Source organism: Falco punctatus, assembly GCF_963210335.1.
Source record: "Falco punctatus genome assembly, chromosome: 2".
Lineage (NCBI taxonomy): Eukaryota > Metazoa > Chordata > Aves > Falconiformes > Falconidae > Falco > Falco punctatus.
The window spans coordinates 101,316,228-101,335,895 of NC_137581.1; the positions used below are offsets into that span (position 1 = coordinate 101,316,228).

The window sequence follows — 19,668 nt, forward strand, 5'->3', positions numbered from 1 at the left end:
TTGGAAGTAGTACCTAGAGAAAAAGTCAGCATATCAAACTTTGAGATTTATTAAATATGAAAATGTTTATCATTATTAAGCTTTTGATAAAAAAATTAAGAGATGGGTGATAGATACAGCAGTTACCTCTCAGAAGGCTGTTCTAGCCATTTTTACTCTTTGCAACACTTGAGTGATTTTCTGGGTTATGTTGACTTTTCTGCATTTTAATTTCACGTGCCTATGAATATTTTTTGAAAATTACATTCAGCTACCTTCCTGTGTTTGAATCCTATCTCCCTTGCTATTTCTTCTTTAAAAAATTGTTTTCATGAGATACTTTAATTTTTCTTCCTTGGTACTTGTATATCAGTTTTAGTCATTTGGATCGCGGTGCGGTTTCTCTGAGTCACCGTTTTCAGGCACATGAGCATCCATGCTGGCAGGCATATATTATATACAAAGCACTGCTTTATTAATTTCACCATAACTAAAAGTAGGAGGAAAATCTCATTGCAAATAGCCACAGTTCAGATTAAATACAACTCTCTGACTTCAATTACTTTGGAATGTTTTAAAAGTTCCATATTTATCCAGGTTGGTAGCTGGATCACACCACCACTTTGGTGTCTGTACACCTGTAAAAATGTTTCCTCAAGAATTCCATACTGGTCAGTATCGATAGGTTAGAAAAGACATATTCCCCAGCTACTCTCACATCACTGTGTGTCACAAACGTGGCCCAGCTTTCCTTCTCCGCCTGACTGTGGCTCTCCCTTGGGTTTTTCTCCGCGATTATGATCTGTTGCTGTTCTGAAATCTCAAGCATAATGGCTGCACTTCAGAAGAAAATTCCAAGGTGAACACAGTTATTTGTAAGTAAAGTTCTGATGCCTGATCCATCTGCATGTGAAGCCAGGCTGTTAATGAAATAATTTTATGTGCATTGTACAGTTTTCAGTGAATTCACTGAAATCACCACACTGGCTGACATTTTCAAAGCTAGATAGAAAAATCTCAGGCTAAACCAACAGATTAATTTCAAAAACGAGAATCCTCTATTTCAAAACACATAATTACAGTCAAAAGCAATACATCCTAGATACTGCAGTGCCCTGTGCTCAAAGCAAAGCCCTGAAGTCTGTACAGGGCATGTTTCCCACCAGCGCAAAACTCAGACAAGGATTTTCCAGCATTCCCAGGCTTGGAATCTGGAGTGGGGTTTATTCATTATGGATTTTTTTCCTCTTCAACTTTCACAAGATATGGTGAAAACTGGACCCTCAGGTAACAGTGACAGAGGAATAAATACAGTATCATACCGCCCACAGAGCATCCCAGCAGAAAGTCTGTGCCTCAGAGTGGTGGTTTCCCTTTTTTTCCTTCATGTCCCTGCACTGGCCAGGGGAAGGCAGTGGGCAGTGCTGGGCATGCACACAGCCCTGCTCCGGCGGCTCAGGAGGAGAAGTGGTGACAAGGCTGTCCTCTCCCACTGCCTCCACATACTCTCCTACTGCAATGTCAGGTGCCTGTAGTAACGCAGAGCCTGTTCTTGTGCCTGTGCTGCAGGGAATTCTGTAGGCAGGTAGCACAAAGAGTTAAAGGGCAGCTTGTACTTTTTTGTCCCCTTTGTTGCTGATATTACTGGGTAACATTTTGGTACCAGAAGACTTCCCCAGCAATTGTTCCGATTAACATAAAATCCCATTTTTATAATAGATCAGCGATAATAAAGATAAAGTTCTGTCAAAAGCCTTAAGTTCAAAATTTTCAATTAACAAGACACATTTCAGTACTAATGACACATCAAGCTGAATTCCAACCTCATGAAGATGTAACAAGCAGCATCTGTCAAGCAGAGTTAAAAATACAGGGTGATTTAAGAACACTCAGAACATAAAATGGCTTTTCTATATCCACTTTTAATGAAAAAAATACTGTATGAATAGAAATGGAAGTATAACAAAGAATTTTCTGTTGATCTAGGAAAATACAGGGATAAATAGAGCAAGTAAAACTAACATTTTACTTCCAGGTTATTTGTGTATCATGGAACTCTTGTCCCTACTTACAGCCACTTATGTTTCAAAACAGACCAGAAAATAAGAACCAAATATCCTCACAGGTTTTTTACTGACATATTCTCAGTTGAAACCATGATGGTGGTATTCTTATATTAATTATTCATTTCTTGCATGCCAAAAAGTACAATTAAAAGACTCTCAAGCTATCTTCACGCTTGAGGAAGGAAAGTTTGATCTTACCTGTTTCCTTTTAATTTCATAACTTGCAAATTATTACTGGCAGTACACTTGTTTAAATAAAAAATAATTATGTTACTTCCATATTTAATTTATCAGATTTTATACAACAATGTAAAATTGACATGGGATAATGAAGTATAGCTTTTACCAGTGGGGAGATCTGTTTTAAGATAACTTCCAAACACTTTAGGCATGAGGAAAATAATTAAAAAAATCTTCACCAAACTAAAATTAACATACATGTATTCCATATATTAACATTGTCCCTGCTGTATGCCTTAGTATGATCCAAATTTCCAACACAGAGACTATTTATATCATTTTCTAGCATGGCCATATCTTCTTAAATTGGAAGAAATATGTTTAGAAAAGAAACCTGATCTACTAGAACATATAATGGGGATAGATTAACTTCAATTATGTTACTTGAAATAAAATATCCATTATATAATGGATGAAATATCCATTATATTAAGCTTCTGGCTAGCAAGCATTAAATCAAATATAGACTTCTACATACTCTGTATCTGTAGTAAAGTATTATAACATATTAAACAGACCTTTATTTTAAAATCTCTTTCCAGCACAGGACCAATCCTGTATTAACTGCCTCACATAAGCTAGTGGAGAGTTATGAGGACCCCTGTCTTTTTTGGTACTGTATTCTGAGCTTTTCCAGTTGTTCTACACACTGCGTTTGGGCCAGCTTCAGTGTTCGGTTCTCCTCTGTCAGTTCTGCGTACTCCTTAGCCAGCTGAGCAGCATCCATGCTTTCTTTTTCCACTTGTTCCAGCCTGGCAATCAGCTCCTTTCTGATGATTATGAAAAAAACCCAAAGATTAAAAATGGCAGTATGCAAAAATTTGTTGTCATGTGTTAGGTTAAAGCTGGACTATAGGTTGTTAGCATGGTATTACTTGTGCTCTTGTGAAACAAAGGCCTAGAAAATTAATTTGTTTTTAATTTGAGTTCTCCTTTTCCCTTAAAAAGATGAGGCTGCCAAAATCTCTGATAGGTTTGCTGTTCAGCAACCAACCTGCAAAATGCTGAGGACCCTCAAGTGTCTCTAACTTCAGTAAGAGTTGAACATGCAGTTCATGGGGAAGAATCAAATTTCTGGAGATCACATGCTAATATTTTGCCTGAAGAATCACAATTTATTTTTCTTTTGATACCAAACATAATTGAAAGAGCGTGCAGAGGTTTATATTTGGTTGGTTAGCTTTATCAGTTAATTCTGTGAAGCGCACCTGGTTTCCTTTTTCTCTGCTACAAAGAAAACTGGTTCTAGTAAATACAAGGCACATGAATCTAAGCTACATACATTGTTTCTGTAATGTGTTTATGCTCAGGCCTTAGCCCTGCAGCTGAGGAAGAGCGATAGAGCTGCAAACCTGACACCTCCTGGTCTTTTTATGAGAAGAGACAGGAGGATTCAAGCTGTTGCTTCTTTCTGGATGGAGTCACACAGTGCTCTGCATTCCCAGAGCTGGCCAGAGGCTGGAGTCTCCTGTATAGTATCAACTGAAATTACCTCAGCACATGTTAAGATAAAAAAGGTCTTTAAAACAAAACACAATGAAGGCATGAGTAACTCAGAGGGTATCTAATTGCTCTCCACTTAGTTACACAGCAGGCTAGCCTGGCCTCTGCTTCCCCCCCCCCCCCCCCCCCCCAAGTCAAATCATTTATTCACCCCTGCTACAGGAAGTCTCTTCTAAAAGGTTCTTAGTTCTTTTGATCATTCTGTCTCACAGATTAGTTAATCTTTAACTGTTCATAGCCCTGTGACTTTATTTCTCAGACGTGTCAAAGCAATGCTTGCAGATCATCAGCAGGAAGATGTAATGCCTTCAAAGTGGATAGCTTCTGCTGCACTCTTTAAAGGAGCTCTCTTGTCAAGCTGGACCAGTGCCTTCAGACAAGAAAGTCCTACAGACCAGTAATTCTATTGCCACAGGCCAGAGTATTCATGAAATAACAACATTTCAGTATTTGCGGATCACTTACATTACTTATAGCTGCCAAACCACCACTTCCAGCAGCGAAACTGTAAGCATCTGGGTTTTGAAAAACACGTCTATCTGGCCTTCTTTTAGGATCAGTTTGATCTTCCTCTGGTCTTTACTACAGCTTTCAGTGATAGCATAGCATACCCATGGTTTAGCTGCTTACAGACACAGTTACTTCAGTTCAAGGAGTCACAAGGCAAGAAAAGACCCCTGGCACACTCATTTCTCCCAACTGTGTTTCCCATACAAAGAAAAGAAGGGAAGAGTTAGCAGCCAATACAGCAATTTTAGATCATCCAAAAGTTGCAGTATATAGAAACCCTCCTGTAGCTAAACATGTTGCCTTTGTTTTATACCACCAAAGTAATGTATAGCAGCTATGCTACAGCAAAGCCTCTCCTCTTTCCTTTTACCAGGAGAAATGTATATTCAACAAGGTCTTCAAGAGAAAATATCAAGAGCGCATTTTTGTTCAGCAGAATTCCATTAACATTTGGCACAATATAGTTGTAAAAATTTTACAAGCAGCAAGCTATTAACGGATTAATTCCTCTTTGCTCAGGCCATGCTAGATCAACCAATTTTCAAATTGGCCAAGATGAACTGATCTTGCTAGACAGCTCCTGTCGATGGAACTATAGGCCACAAAGGAATAACTGCACGTATGCTTTAGAGAGTGAGCTTCAGCAATATTCTTTGCAATTATTCTACTGGTGCAATGCTGGACTGAAGGATTAAATTAAGCTCTTTCAAATTACAGACTGTTGACTCAGAAGCGTTTCAGACAAATCAATTCAGAATCATTCTTCTTTACTTTTCTTACAAAGTCCTTAAAAGGGAGATGCAGTGAACACACTAATAAGTAATCAGCATCCTAAAAGCAGGTAAACCTTTTCCACAGGGACTTTTAGTACACGTGAAAGAAGTTAGTAACTACTCTATTTGGACTTGAGCCAGGAGTGGCACAGACAGACAGTGTGCAAACTCAGACAGCTCTATTAATGAATGTCAGTCCTGATTTGATAAGATGAGACTATGTGCTGGCATGGCTTATGTGCTGCTTTATCGTAATACTCAAGCAGCACAGATAACTTTTTTTAGCCTGGGATTTAGCTTTGCTATTAAAGAAAGTATAAATGCATTAAAATAAAAATATATTTATTGCTGTAGTCCACACTCTAGGACTTCCCTCGCAGAAAGCAGTTTCCTTGCACTGAGGTAGTAAAATTGCCCACTTCTGAGTCAGCAGAACCCACTTATTCCCTTCCCATCAGGATCAACACCTGTTTACAGGGTAGGGTGATGTTTCAGGCAAATACTGTCAGCCTGCCACAAAGTTCTAAAATTAGAGTACCAGGGAATTGCTAAATGTTATGAATGGTGTGGTTTACGAAGCTCACAAAAGGATGAGGACAGTAACTAACATTTGCTTCTGATCTAATCCAGGATTTGAACTTAGCTTCCAGAGGTTAAAGAACTCCATACTAAGCTCTTGCACCATGTAGCCTTTGTTATGGATGCTTAATAAATAGATCTAGCACTGCGTAATCTATGTTTTCTGTTAATGGTTACCCTGAGTTTAAATATTAACAGCATTGATAAGGTATTTTCTAAAGTGGTGCTGTAATGTACACTTTAAGTGTTGTTTTTCAGGGAGAGGTTTGGATGGGAAGACGAGTGTGATTTGCAATGTAAACCAATAAACCACAAGCCATACCAGAGCAGAAGAAAAACCCAGCACGTTCTTAGGGAAAGTATTTCTCTTGTCCTGGCCTTAATGACTGCCCATGCAGAGAATAGAGTTCCTTTACAGTAATATTCTCAATGAATAAATACCAAGAAAAGTAACAGAAAAAAGCAGAGAAATCTATCTGGAGATAAGCGCAATTGGAGATGGACTGGACTCAAGGAAAACTGCTTCCACAGTGCAAAGAAAGAGGCAGGCTTCTCTTTCCTCTGTTGTGAACAACGCATTCAGGACCGTGCATCTGCGGTCCTACACATTTCTTCCTGACTAACATGTGTCTGTGTTCTGGTGGCCATAAGGTCATTTACTTTTCCCACACTTGACATGGCTGTTATGTCAGGAGGAATAACGAGGCCCTGTAAAGTAATTGCTGTCTGAGGAGACTGCCCTTGCATGTTCGAAGTCTACTAATTAATTTTTTAAAACAATGAGACAGCCTGTTTTAATCTAAATGAAAATATGTCTCAGATGCCAGCACATGAAAGATCCTTAAGTACTCGTCACTGCAATAGGGCAGATTGAGGTTTCTCTTTTATTAGAAAAGCTGTAATTTCCACTATTTGGCCAGTAACATGTATTTTGGATACATGAATACATAAATAATGAAAAATCAGGTCTAGGATGGGAAAAATTATTAAGAAAAAAGATTGCCTTTATGGTTTACACCAATCTTTTCCTGCAGTACTTGCAAGTCTGAAGACTACTTGTCTCAATGGTGTTGGGAAAGATACTACAGAAATAGCATACCTGGAGAAACCATCTAGACTTGAGACCTTAGAAACAGTCCTATGGTCATGAGAATGTGCTAAAGAATATGGAAGGATCCCACCAAATTAAGCAGACATCTCCACTGCATGTCCACTGTAATATGTGTAAAAGAAGGAAAAGAAATCATATCCATGGCAAAGGAGTGATCCTAAACCAGGTGGTGAGCAAATGATATTTTCTGGAGAGTTATATTAGAATTGTCTGGGGGAGGAAAAAGAGAAAACCAGCCAGTGCTAAGAATATAAGATATAGCTAGCAACCATGGCAACTCTAATATTTAACTACATAATCCAGGGTCATTATCTAGTAATAGCAATATAACAAGTGCTCAAAATAACCAACCATCCCATCCCTTTCACCCAAACTTAGATACCCAAAAACATCTGTTATGGAAATACTTGTGTGTTTCTGGAACATAAATTAAATTACATTCTGTGACCTAAATGTGGTGTGTTCTCGCTTCCACACCCTTTTCTTTCTTTTCGATCATGTCTCCCATTCCAAAGTGATTTTGTCCCATGTACTACATATTTCTGGCATAAATGGGAAGAGTTTGAGTGAAGACAGCAAACAAAGCTATGATTATTTATATTAACAAAAAAATCTACCCAATGTTCTCTTAAATTCTTTCAATTTCTTGCTTCCTTTTCTTCTTTTCTTCTTCCTGGGTAACTTCTTTTCCCCTTCTTACTTGCTTTGTCCTTTGATTTTCCCTTTTTTGAACTGCAACCTCCCTTTCTCTCTCACATTTCCCATTTTCCTGTGAAACAGCTGTCTTCTCCCCCACTCCCAGCCTAACACATTCTCTTTCTGTCTACATTGTGTACAAAAGAAATGGGCAAATAAGCTCTGTTCTTGTCTTGATGAAAAGCAACCCTTGTCATTTCACACCACTGCCTTTCTATACTTCAGCCATACTTGATCCTCACACTACAGTGAGAAACACGTCAAGCTAAGCAGAGTTAAAAGCCTTTGAAAAGCTGCAAAAGAGTAAATGTTTTTGACTATTTTAAAACAATATTATTCAACTTCCTATTTCTTAAAGATGCCTTCTTTAGAAATATGCCTGCATGTGTTATTTCATGTATCAAATGTTACACGTAACTTTGGAGGTTGGAACAATAATTGTTTAAAGTAGAATGAATACCGTTCCATTTTTTGTTTTACTAAAAAGCTCCAATACCTGTATGGACATTTATGTCAGGTTAATTTAAAATTATATCTTCCTCCTAGCCAGAAAAATCAAAAATACTTGCTCAATCCGTTTCCTGTTCTTTTCCTGACAATCATTGTCTTCAGTATTCTGTGTGCACAGTGTATATCAGCACCATAGATGCAGGCACTGCCAGGTGGGACTTGACATTTTAATTCCACAGGTGAGTTGATCTGTGGAGAGGAAGTCGGGAGCACTGCCAGGGTCACCACCCAACAGCACTTCTGGTTGCCCTCGGTAAAATTGCACACTAAAGAACAATGCACAAATTGTTTGTTCCCATTACAAGGGCTGAAACTCTATCTTTGCCCATTTTATCAAAAGCATATTTACAAGAAGTAGACAATAGATAGCAGGTATATTAGGCAATTGTGAATCTTTATTTCTATACATTCAAATTCAAATGTAGAAGATACAGATACCTGCAACAGGGGCAAATTCCAGAAAGTTGCAAAATTTTTTTTGAGATTTGATTATAATTGCTTTTGAGGCTAAAAGCCGCTCATCTCATCAAACTTTTTAGAAAAGTCAAAGCATCCTTTCCTTCTAAGAATGCAATATTCCACAACACACGTGCTACCCCAGCCATTGTAACCCACTCTTCATTCAGCACGTTACCCCATAAACTTCCTTTAAACCAGTGATCATCAGACCAAAACTCTCTTTTACTCCTTGCTTACTCCTTCAGCTCCACACTTGCTCACTTTCTATCTAGTTTTATATAAAAGTCAAGGTTAATGTGTTCAGGTTGCACATGTGTGTAACGGTATATGTGTCCTAATAACTTTTTCATCTACCTTTCAATTTCAACCAAACTTCATGCAGTGAAGAGATCCCAATTAGTTTCTGGAAGGTTTTATAAAAAACAGACTGCTACAGAAAGGAAAGAGACTCCAAAGGGGAAAGGAAGTATCACGAGACCTCCAAAATACTATCAAATGGCGAATCTATCAGGAGGGAGAAGCCATGAACAGTTCCCCTCTGGAGAAAAAAAGCTTCAGTTGGCACTTGCAGCTTTTTAAACCTCAAAATCAAATAACCACAAGTGCACCAATCTGTAGGAAATCAAACATTTTCAATCCCAGTGTTTGTAGGACCACGTCCTCAGATAAAGAGATTTGGAAGGTCGTGACAGGACTTGCACTGATATTTGTCATGTTTAGGCATTTCACAGCTACACAGCATGTGAATATCGAGGCCACAGATATGTAATTAGAATGCACAGAATAATCACAATAATTCTATTTGCTGCCTGATTCAGCCACTCTTGTTTTAACATATGTTAACTGGGACATGAAATACTCTATCCACAGAACAGGTTCAGCAAAGGTAGCAGTGGTGGAAGCTTCCTCACATTGTTCTACTGTTGACATCCACTGCTGGAATGTAGGAAAATGCCAGCCTGAAGCTCCATAGTTCATCCAGGATAACCGCTGCTGAGAGGCTGACTTCTGGGCTCAGGGGTTGATCAGGATAGTTTTAAGCTCAGGGAAACAATTTTGTGCATCTATCTGCCATTCCCAAGGAGCAAAATATTTCTAATTCAGCTAGTATCACAGACTCCACAGATTAAAAAAAAATGCATTCAAACAGTGTATTTTTTTCATTCTAGTAAATGCAGAAATATATATATGAGTCTAGTTTTCAAGGGCTCCTAGCTTTCTTCATAAATGTGCATAACTGATTCAGGGATGTGTTGGTATCAATGATGCTCTTATATTAATAGACTAAACCCCAAACAATCTAAGGCTGCCTTTTGAGTTTATACATCTAAAGTCAAGCACTTAAAAAACCATTTAATATTTATTTTCCATTTGGGTTTTCAGAGAAGACAAACACACACTTTCCACTGAATTCACTTGGTTGCTAAATACACATGTAAGCAGCTTCTATTAGACAATCAATTTGATAAAATATTGCAAAATTATTTCATTTAATTATCTTTTCTACATCTTTTTAAAAACACCAACTACTTTTCATTGGCCAATTTTAATTAATGATGAATCAAGTGCAAACACTGGGACAATGCAGTGTTAATCTCTTCTGGATATTTTTTCTTCTTTTTTAAGTTTTATGCCAGTCTGTCAGCAATTGAGTGCCATGCAGGTCCTACAGTGGAAGGGGATTTGTGGTGGGAAACCTCAACTAGTTCTGACACTTTAGGCAACAACTAACTATACTGTGCCTGTAGCCATCAACCCCCATAAATACCAGTCACTTTCTTATCCTTCATAGTCTGGATTCAAGGAGATCTTTGGCTATCTTACTTGTAAGACTACAGGATTTCACCAGTTTCTCTCCCATCAGCTTGCTTCTACAGCTAAAGACTCCCATGGATACAAACTTGGCTGAGCTGCACGGTCAGCTGTCCGAAGAGTGCTATGGAACAAAGCGGTCAATCTAACACTCAAAGCCCACTCTGCAACAGGGCTCTTTTAACTCCTCTTACTATATTACAAATTTCTGTTCAAGCAGCATTTGGAAGAATGATGGTGTGGACTTCATTTTCACAAGAACACTGACAGATCGGTACTGAGGTAACTCTCCCTGAGGAGGGCAACGCTGCTTGAAGTCACCTTCAATGTGAATGTAAAAATAAAAAAAGCATTTGAAAGAGAAAGCTTACTTAGCAGTTATTCCTTAGGGTTGGTTGTCTTTAAAACTTTCACTTCTCTTTCTCTGAATTTCTTTTTCGGGTTTCTTGTGGAAAGGGACAAAGAGTCACAGAGTGCACTTTGCCGTTTAATAGTCATGCGAAAATGACAAGGGTATGAGTATAGGCCATAGACAAGAAAAAAAAGTCTCCAGCTTATGCACTTTGGGTATGAACACCTAAAATGTCAATGTACATGGAGACAATACACCTCACAGAAAAATGCTTACCAATATTGTCAAGTACTCTAAACCTAACTGAGGATCCATTATGTTCTTCATTAAAACATGTACAGTTAAATTTTAAAAAATTTCCCTAAAACTAAAAAGGAGGCTCATACCAGCTTAACTAGATTGTTTGTGTGACCCGGAGGCTGTCAATGAAGGTTTTAAGGGACATCTGTATAGCTGAGGGCCCAGAACTATGACAGCTCTGTGTCCTTGGTGGCCTCAGTTGGTCTTATGGACCAATGGCCAAACTGTTGTGCTGTAGTGTGACTGTCAGGTAGAGGTGTAAGGTCAGAAAATACCATGTGAAACCCTCATGTTTAAAATAGCATTTTACTAAGAGAATATACAACAGCAAATACTTTGGGGAAGTTACTCACTTTCTTTCTTCCAGCAGAGCAATTTCTTTCTTGACCTCATGGTACTCTTCTGCTATTTTGCAGTGCTGTTTGTACACCTGCATAGATTCCTTAGAGTCATGACAAGGAGGCAGTGGCTTTAAGAAAAGAAAAAAAGATATATATACATAAACTGCTTTTAAATATTAGGAAAAATCATGCTTTGAAAGGTACAAGATTTATCTTAATTCCTGTGAGAATACTTCAAGACTTTCCCCCTCGTCCCCACCTAACTTCAGGATACAGCCAAATATTCCTAGCAATGGCCTTTCATGGAAAGGAAAAAAACATTTCCCTGCATAAGAATATTCATAAACCTTCAAACCTTGTAAGATTTTTCAGAACTTTCCTGGTCACCTTTGCAAAGTATCTCTAAAGATTGTTCAAAGAAAGATTTCTCCCTTACTTCCATCTTTTTCAGCTGTAGTGATATAAGAAAACTAAACCTGATGCATTGATCAGACCCATAAAATACATGAGCATGTTTTCACTGCAAGAAAACAATTCACAAGAAATTGCAGCACTGAGCAGAAGGGTAATTTGGCTGCAAATGAACTCTTAGCCTCCAACTCTGCAAGATGAGAAGACATGGAAAACTATCGACTAAGCACTCTTTTTTTCCATAGATGCAATGCTTATTCCAGCTTATTACTAAATGGGACAGGACCACGAACTGGGACATGAGCTGATTCTGCTGGACTCAACAGGAGTTATGATATTGCCTCCGCCAGTGCAGCCAAGATTTCATAATGGGTTCTATCCCAGCAACACCTCAAGCTGTAAGTAGTTTGCTCAAGATCATACCCAGTTTCTCTGCATCTCTATTCCCTGTAGAAGAAGGGGATATTTTAGTCAGCAGAAATTATGAGAGTTAAATCAGCTATATTTGCAAAATGTTTTAAATTTCCGTGAGAAGTACAGGTGAGATTGAGAGCGGAGGGATGAGAGCAATTAAAAAAAAAATCAGATAAAAAAGACTCAGTGAGGGCAAAAGCACTGTACCTCCTAACCTAAATGCTGGCATTATTGCAGCAAGATTTTAAGTGTTTTTCAATGCACACTGGAGGTAATAAATATGGGAAATAAATTCTCTCTGTCCTGGGACACCTCATATATATTTCAAGCAAGATCTTGAAAATACAGTTTGGTTAAATGCTAGTGCTTTTTGCTCCTTAAGAAGAATGCAACTTAATTCAGGCTTCAGGCTTGACCGTCACATTTTGGCTATAACACTTTCAGGAAGCGTAGTATTTTTAAATTATTAGCTATGAATCAATTGACTGTAAATGAACTACAAATAGCATGCTTGAGCCACCTGTTTGAAGCAAAAGGAAGCACTTAAAATAGTTTCTTTACTGCCCAGTTAAAGAACATCCAATTGCCTTTCACAATACAAGCAGATTATTTTTTATTTCATGTTGTCCTACTTTGACTCTTCTCCGTAGTATATTCCTTCAATGACATTGTCAGGAAAAGAAAAGCATAAGTCTTCAGACTTCTCCTATTTATGATCTTGTAAGCATTTCCTTTAAACTGGAAATTTAAATTTTACTGAACATATTCAGAGCCAAAGATTAAAAATAATTTTATCTGGGATGCAGGGTAAGTTGGCTTCAGATATACCCCAATGTACAGAGGTATCTAGTATATGAACCTTACAATTACTTGTAGATGGTACGTGGTTCCTCACAGAAATTTTAACACAGACACTTGTTTTTCATGTTCTAAATGTAAAAATGCTGTGGCAGAATTGTTTCACAGCACATTGTTTCATTCTCTCTGAGCTTGGAGAATTTAGGAACCCAGGGAAAGGACAGTCCATTACTTGATGAATCTGGTCCCTGGGAAAGGGTTTTTCATTGCATTTCATTGTGGATGAGCAACAGCACCATTCATATAGCCAGCCAAATAATAACCATAAATTTAACAAGACAGAATATAGAAGTCTCAGTGCTGTAATCCAAGAATGCAAGGGTGAGCCAAAGTAGCATCTCTGGTATCTACCAGAGATCAGCAAACAACAAATGCGTCACAATAAAACAATTTTGAACAGTACCCAAGGGGAAAGTCCCCAAGCAGTGACACTTCAAAAGAAAAAAAACACTTTGCTCTTGCTTCCAACTTAGTTTCCACAAATCTAGCTGGTTTAAACCAGTTTAAAAATTAAAGCAGCATTCGGGTTCTATATTCCAGCTTCCCACTCAAAAGATATATATAGAGAGCTAAAAATTATCTAGTCATGCTGAGACTTAGTATCTAATTCCCACTTAGAACCAGTTGCTGACTTTCAAACCCCTTCCTATCACTGTTTCTTCTTCAGTGTCATTTTGTCTTACATTGATATTTTATCACTCAAAATAAACCGACAACAAAAGATACAGTTCACTAATATTCTGTTCATAAAATTCTTTTTAATCTTGTCTGATGCTATTAAGCACAATATCAAGAACTTTCTAAATTTTGACCGTACTTTTACTTTAAAATGTAAATTTGATTATGTTTTTATATGACTAGATGATAGGAAAAATTAGTTTGGTCTTTTGCAGTTTTGCAATTTCTGAGAAAGTTTTTCAAGATGGTACCTACAGTGTTCATGTGTAATTTCTGGCCAGTAGAACATGAAACAGGCTTATGCATTCATTATTTAACAAACACCCCTACTGTAATCACAAGAAAAAATTGAAAGATGCAAGTCAGGACAGTTCTTTGCTGCCCACCAGAAAATGCAAGCCAACACAAAAGCACAGAAAAATTATTTCACCCATGTCTAACAGCCTACTTTTTTAACATAAAAAAGAGTGCAAAGAACTAATGATACATCTGGGATTGGGATAAATCAGGATAAAGCCCTGGAGGTAAGAGGGGCCCAGTCAAGCTGGTTAATATTCAAGGTTCACCTCCTCCAAGCTCTGGAATGATGCGTCCCAGCAAAGAGCAAGTCAGGCAAAAACTCCTGGAGGTCTGCATGGGTGAACAAGGAGCTCCTGGACAAATGCAAACACAAAAAGGAAGCCACCCACAAGGGTGGGAGCAAGGACAGGTAGCCTGGGAGGGACACAGAAAATTTGTCCAATCAGCCAGGGATCACATTAGGAAAGCTAACGCCTGGTAGAATTAAAACTGGCCAGGGACACCAAAGGCAACAAGAAAAGCTTCTACAGGTACATCGGTGATAAAAAGAAGACTAGGGAAAACATGGGTCATCTCTGGAAGGAAACAAGAGATGTGAGTACCCAGGATATGGAGAAGGCTGAGGTATTCAATGACTTTTTCACCTCAGTCTTCACCAGCAAGTGCTCCAGCCACACTGCCCAAGTCACGTAAAGCAAAGGCAGGGACTAGGAAAATGAAGAACAACCCACTGTAGGAGAAGATCAGGTTCAGGACCACCTAAGGAACTTGAAGGTGCACAAGACCATGGGACCTGATCAGATGCATCCGTGAGTCCTGGGGGAACTGGTGGATGAAGTTGCTAAGCCCTGTCCATCATATTTGAGAAGTTGTGGCAGTCTGATGAAGTTCCCATGGACTGGAAAAGGGGAAACATAACCGCCATTTTTAAAAAGGGAAAAAAGAAAGACCCAGGGAACTACAGGCCATTCAGTCTAACCTCTGTGCCTGACAAGATCATGGAGCAGATTCTCCTGGAAACTATGCTAAGGCACATGGGAAGGAGGTGACAGCCAACATGACTTCACTAAGGGCCAATCATGCCTGACAAATTTAGTGGCTTTCTATGATGGGGTTACAGCACTGGTGGATGAGGGAAGAGCAATTGACATCATCTACCTAGACTAGTGCAAAGCATTTGACAATGTCCCACACAACGTCCTTATCCCTAAATTGAAGAGACATGGATGTGATGGATGGACCACTTGGTGGCTAAGGAACCGGCTGGATGGTTGCACACAAAGAATTGTGGTCAATGGTTTGATGTCCAAGTGGAGACCAGTGACAAGTGGCATTCCTCAGGGGTTGGTACTGGGACCAGTGCTTTTTAACATCAGAGACATGGACAACAGGATTGAGTGCACCCTCAGCAAGTTTGCCAATGACACCAAGCTGTGTGGTGTGGTCGACACGCTGGAGGGAAGAGATGCCATCCAGAGGGACCTTGACAGGCTTGAGAGGTGGGCCCATGTGAACCTTATGAAGTTCAACAAGGCCGAGTGCAAGGTCCTGCATGTGGGTTGGGGCGATCCCAAGCACAAATACAGGCTGGACAGAGAATGGATTGAGAGCAGCCCTGAGGAGGACTTGCAGCTAGTGGCTGACAAGAAGCTCAACATGACCCAGCAATGTGCGCTTGCAGCCGAGAAAGCCAGCCATATCCTGGTTGCATCAAAAGAAGTGTGACCAGCAGGTTGAGTGAGGTGATTCACCTCCACCTGGAGTACTGTGTTCGGCTCTGGGACCCCCAACATAAGAAGGACATCAACCTGTTGGATTGTCCAAGAGGAGGGCCATGAAGATGATCAGGGGGCTGGAGCACCTGTCCTGTGAAGATAGGCTGAGACAGTTGGGGTTTTTCAGCCTGGAGAAGAGAAGGCTCCAGGGAGACCTTCCAGTACTTAAAGGGGGCCTACAGGAAAGCTGGAGAGGGACTTTTTACAAGGGCATGTAGTGATAGAACAAGGAGTAACAGCTTTAAACTGAAAGAGGGCAGATTTAGGTTAGACATTAGGAAGAAATTCTTCACTATGAAGGTGGTGAGGCACTGGAACACATTGCCCGGAGAAACTGTGGATGCCCCAACCCTGGAAGCGTTCAAGGCCAGGTTGGACAGAGCTTTGAGCAACCTGGTCTAGTGGAAGATGTCATGGCAGGGGGGTGGAACTAGATGGTCTTTAAGGTCCCTTCCAACTCAAAACATTCTATCATTCTATGATCTGTTCCCACCAAGAGAAGCATTTTCAGGAGATGGCAGGGAAAACTGAAAAACAAATGCAGAAAGAGAAGCAAAACTTGCTTGTTCCAAAAAGGTAACTCCAACTAGCCAACAGATGTTTGCAATATTAACATAATTACACAGAAAAGGAAACAATAGCAGAATAGTAAGTTTTTGGACTAGTCCATACTTATCTAAATGGGAATGAGTGGAACCTATAATGGGAGGAATCAGTGAGTACAGGCTCCTGTTACAGAAGCAAATCCTGCAATTAAGAGGTCTTGTACAGTTCTGCTTAGAAAACCCGAAGTCCCTTGCCTCAGTTGTAAGACTGGCCCAGAGCCTCACCAAAGATTAGAAACATTTTTCCCATTTCCACTTTGCTGAAGACAGGTTTGTGTAGTCTTTTATTGTGCCAGCATCACTTTTCATTCAAATAGCAGTTGTCCTACCTGTTTTACCCCTGAGATGTACGTACAGAGGGCTGTCATATACCTTCCAACACCTACGTCTCAGTAAAGCTGCATTCCTCTAAGGCATCCCAGATTAAATTTCCATTTTCCCTAGCTCATCCAAGCAGTCTTTCTCTGCTCTCCATTCTAGCTGGAATGCCTGTGGCCAGGCCACGGGAAGTGCTGCAGATGCTACACTGATGGCATTCCTGTGGCAGAGAAAAAGAACTGGAATTCCCAGTAGAAAGCACTTTTCATCCATGAAGTCTGTATACTATTTTTTTGGTAAGAGTTTGCTAGTTTACGTAGGTGACTAATTACAACAGGCTTTAATAAAGTTCAATTTGCAGTATATAACTTTTTCACTCAGAAGCCAACAACCATACTTTAGTGTCTCCTTAGGACAGTCTGAGCTTGTTATTTCATGAAGTATCTTGCCTGTCCATAAATTAATATATATAAAAGCATATCTGCTACATAAGCAAAAAACACCCCTGCCAAAGAAAGTTATATTTACTGGCAACAGTTGCTACTTTTAATCCTGCTTATTTCAGGCTTCAGTGTCATCCACCCTCATTTTCCTGTGCTGGCAAAATATGCACACACACCACCTCTGGTTTGTTCACAAAGCTCGTACAAAAGCTGCAGCTCTCAGCCATACTAGTGGTCTATCCTACTATGCCAAATTTTCAACACGGTCTGATTTTTCTTTGTATTTTGTTGAATAACTCACTGTGACACTGATAAACTTTTTATGGAATCCAGCAAGTAGATACCAAGAGATCCTGTTATAGGCTGTTCTGTAACTGCACATATGTATGTACATCTTTACAAGACATATGCACTACTTATTTAAATCTTTGTTTGGAATGCACATATGAAAGATGTTGGAAGATGTTAATGAAGAAATAAAAAGGCCCTGAGCCTGTTTTTTTTAGACAGGTTGAAGGAGCTGTTCTAACTAAAATCTTTGCTGGGGTACACAAAAGGACAGTTTTCAGTAATTTTTTTACTTCATTCACATGACAAAGTGCGTTTTGCCTTGCCATCTGAATATCAGCATTCCATATCCACAAATGTTGTATAGTTGATAGTGTCACCCAAGTGTTCAAAAACTTCAGAAGATTTTACTTCTTAATTCATCTTCATTTGTTTGCATTTGCTTTCAGTTCTACTGTGAAAAAAATATCAAAGATTTCTCCTGAAAAGGCTGAATTTTACAGGAAAAAATTATCATGCAGTTTTGCCAGCTGAGCACGTGGACTTGCCTAAAAGTCAGTCTTTTGCACTGGTCTCACTTTTTGTAAATTTGGTAATTTTCAACTAAACTGTTCTGGAAAACCAGAAAGTTCAGCGCCAGTATTTTGCACATGGGCCATGTTCATTATACCGCCTTATGTACTCTTCCATGATGGAAGAAACCACACGTTTCCAAGCTGCATACTGCAGCTGCTTTTTTTTTTTTTTTTTTTTTTTTTGTGTAGCTGGAATCAAACAGTTCCAGCTACCTGTTCTAGGATATATCTAGTTTAGTCTAATTTTACTATGAAAGTAAGCCGTTCTCTTTTCTTCAAACAATTCAAGTCAACTGGATGAGACCAATTGAGAGTTCTGCTTTCCTTTCCTGGGAGTTGTTCCATTCTTTACTAACCTTAGTATGATGTTCTGACTGTGTAAACATCCATGTCTTCATCATCTAATCTAAGAACCTAGTTATCACAGCAGCATTATAGCAGACTTATCAAGTTCATAGGCAATCACATCTAGATATAGAGTATCACGGTACCTAGGAATTCTCTTGGAATTTAATACATATTAAAAAACCCACAGCATACCCTTTAAAAACACAGTATACTTTTAAACTTTCTAAAATAATTTGCATATCTAACAAAAGTCTTGGCAGTTAGTAGAAGAAATAGTTCCATTGAAGTTCCAGAGTAAACAAGGTTTCTGTTAAATGCTAGTATCACACAACAATCTGTCCCTTGAGTAATATTTTCATAGCTTCTTTTGTGTAGACATTTCCCACTAAAGCATGAAAAACTACCCCTTGACTTAACACAAACTGATACTATAAATGGTTGGAGCCTTTTCTCTGTTGCAGGAACTTTACAGTCATCTATCTCCATTGATCGCAACAGATTCATAATTCAAAATAGAATATAAATGCCTCTCTCAAGCTCATGATTTCATGAGAAGAGATGATAAAGAATTACAGAACACCCTGTGCATCCATATGTGACTTATGTTCTTCCCTCTTACGCATCAAACTCCCAGCTGGAATAAAGACTTTAATGGAGAAGAGGGAGATAAACTGAGCAAGTCACAGGAAATGCTACAACAGGACAGACAACACACAGAGCATAGTAATGCGGGTACTTAACACTAGATACCTTCCTCCATGTTCAGTGACCTGAACAACAAGGCCTTAGATGCTGATGTACGCTTCTAATTATAGCAGATAACCCGTAGTAGAGTGTCTGTCAGAAGGGCCACCACCCACTATGCAGCTAATCAGGGCAGTGCCTTCCGAGGCTGAGTCCAACTTTTACACAAGGCAAAGGTTAACGTTTCCCAATAACAAACTGACAGACGTAGCAAGCCTGCCCTTGCTGCACTGCCCACGACACTGCTCACACAAGGGCGGTGAGGAAATGACACTGAAGGCCAAATAAAAAAGTGCTTTATCCTCATTCAAAGTGTTGCTCGTCAGTGGGAAGAGAATAATTTCCAATACTGCAAAAGGAATTCAAAGCAAGAAGTTTATTAATATGAGCTTTGTTTTATAGGTAGCATATCAGCAACATCGTAGTTTTTTTAATGATAAAGTTGCAAAAAAGACCTTTTCCTGCATATAGCTTAGACTGCTCTGTTCTCATATATAGGGCTTTTCTGTCTGGTTTGACCATACAGTCATTTTTTGTTTAAAGTTAAAAAAAAAACAAAACACCAAAACAAACCCAAAACAAAAGCAAAACTTTTGAGTTAGAGAGTTGATATTCTTTTCCTACAAATTGCTTCTTGGAATTTTTTCCTTTCAGAGTAGTAGCATTCAAAAACATAGTTG

The 19,668-nt window shown here is 39.0% G+C and overlaps 1 protein-coding gene across 8 annotated transcripts in view; it reads right to left on the reverse strand.

Annotated features, from left to right (window-relative positions):
- Nucleotides 1-1,885: 1,885 nt before the first annotated feature.
- MAP3K7CL (MAP3K7 C-terminal like) overlaps nt 1,886-19,668 on the reverse strand; it is a 39,196-nt gene continuing 21,413 nt past the window's right edge. For all 8 annotated transcript variants that reach the window (XM_080376566.1, XM_080376564.1, XM_080376563.1 and 5 more), the window contains 2 exons: nt 11,244-11,359; nt 1,886-3,055 (listed from right to left, as the gene is read on the reverse strand). In XM_080376566.1, coding sequence (XP_080232692.1) covers nt 2,875-3,055; nt 11,244-11,359 — 297 coding nt within the window. In that variant the 3' untranslated portion in view covers nt 1,886-2,874. The remainder of the gene's footprint in view (nt 3,056-11,243; nt 11,360-19,668) is intronic.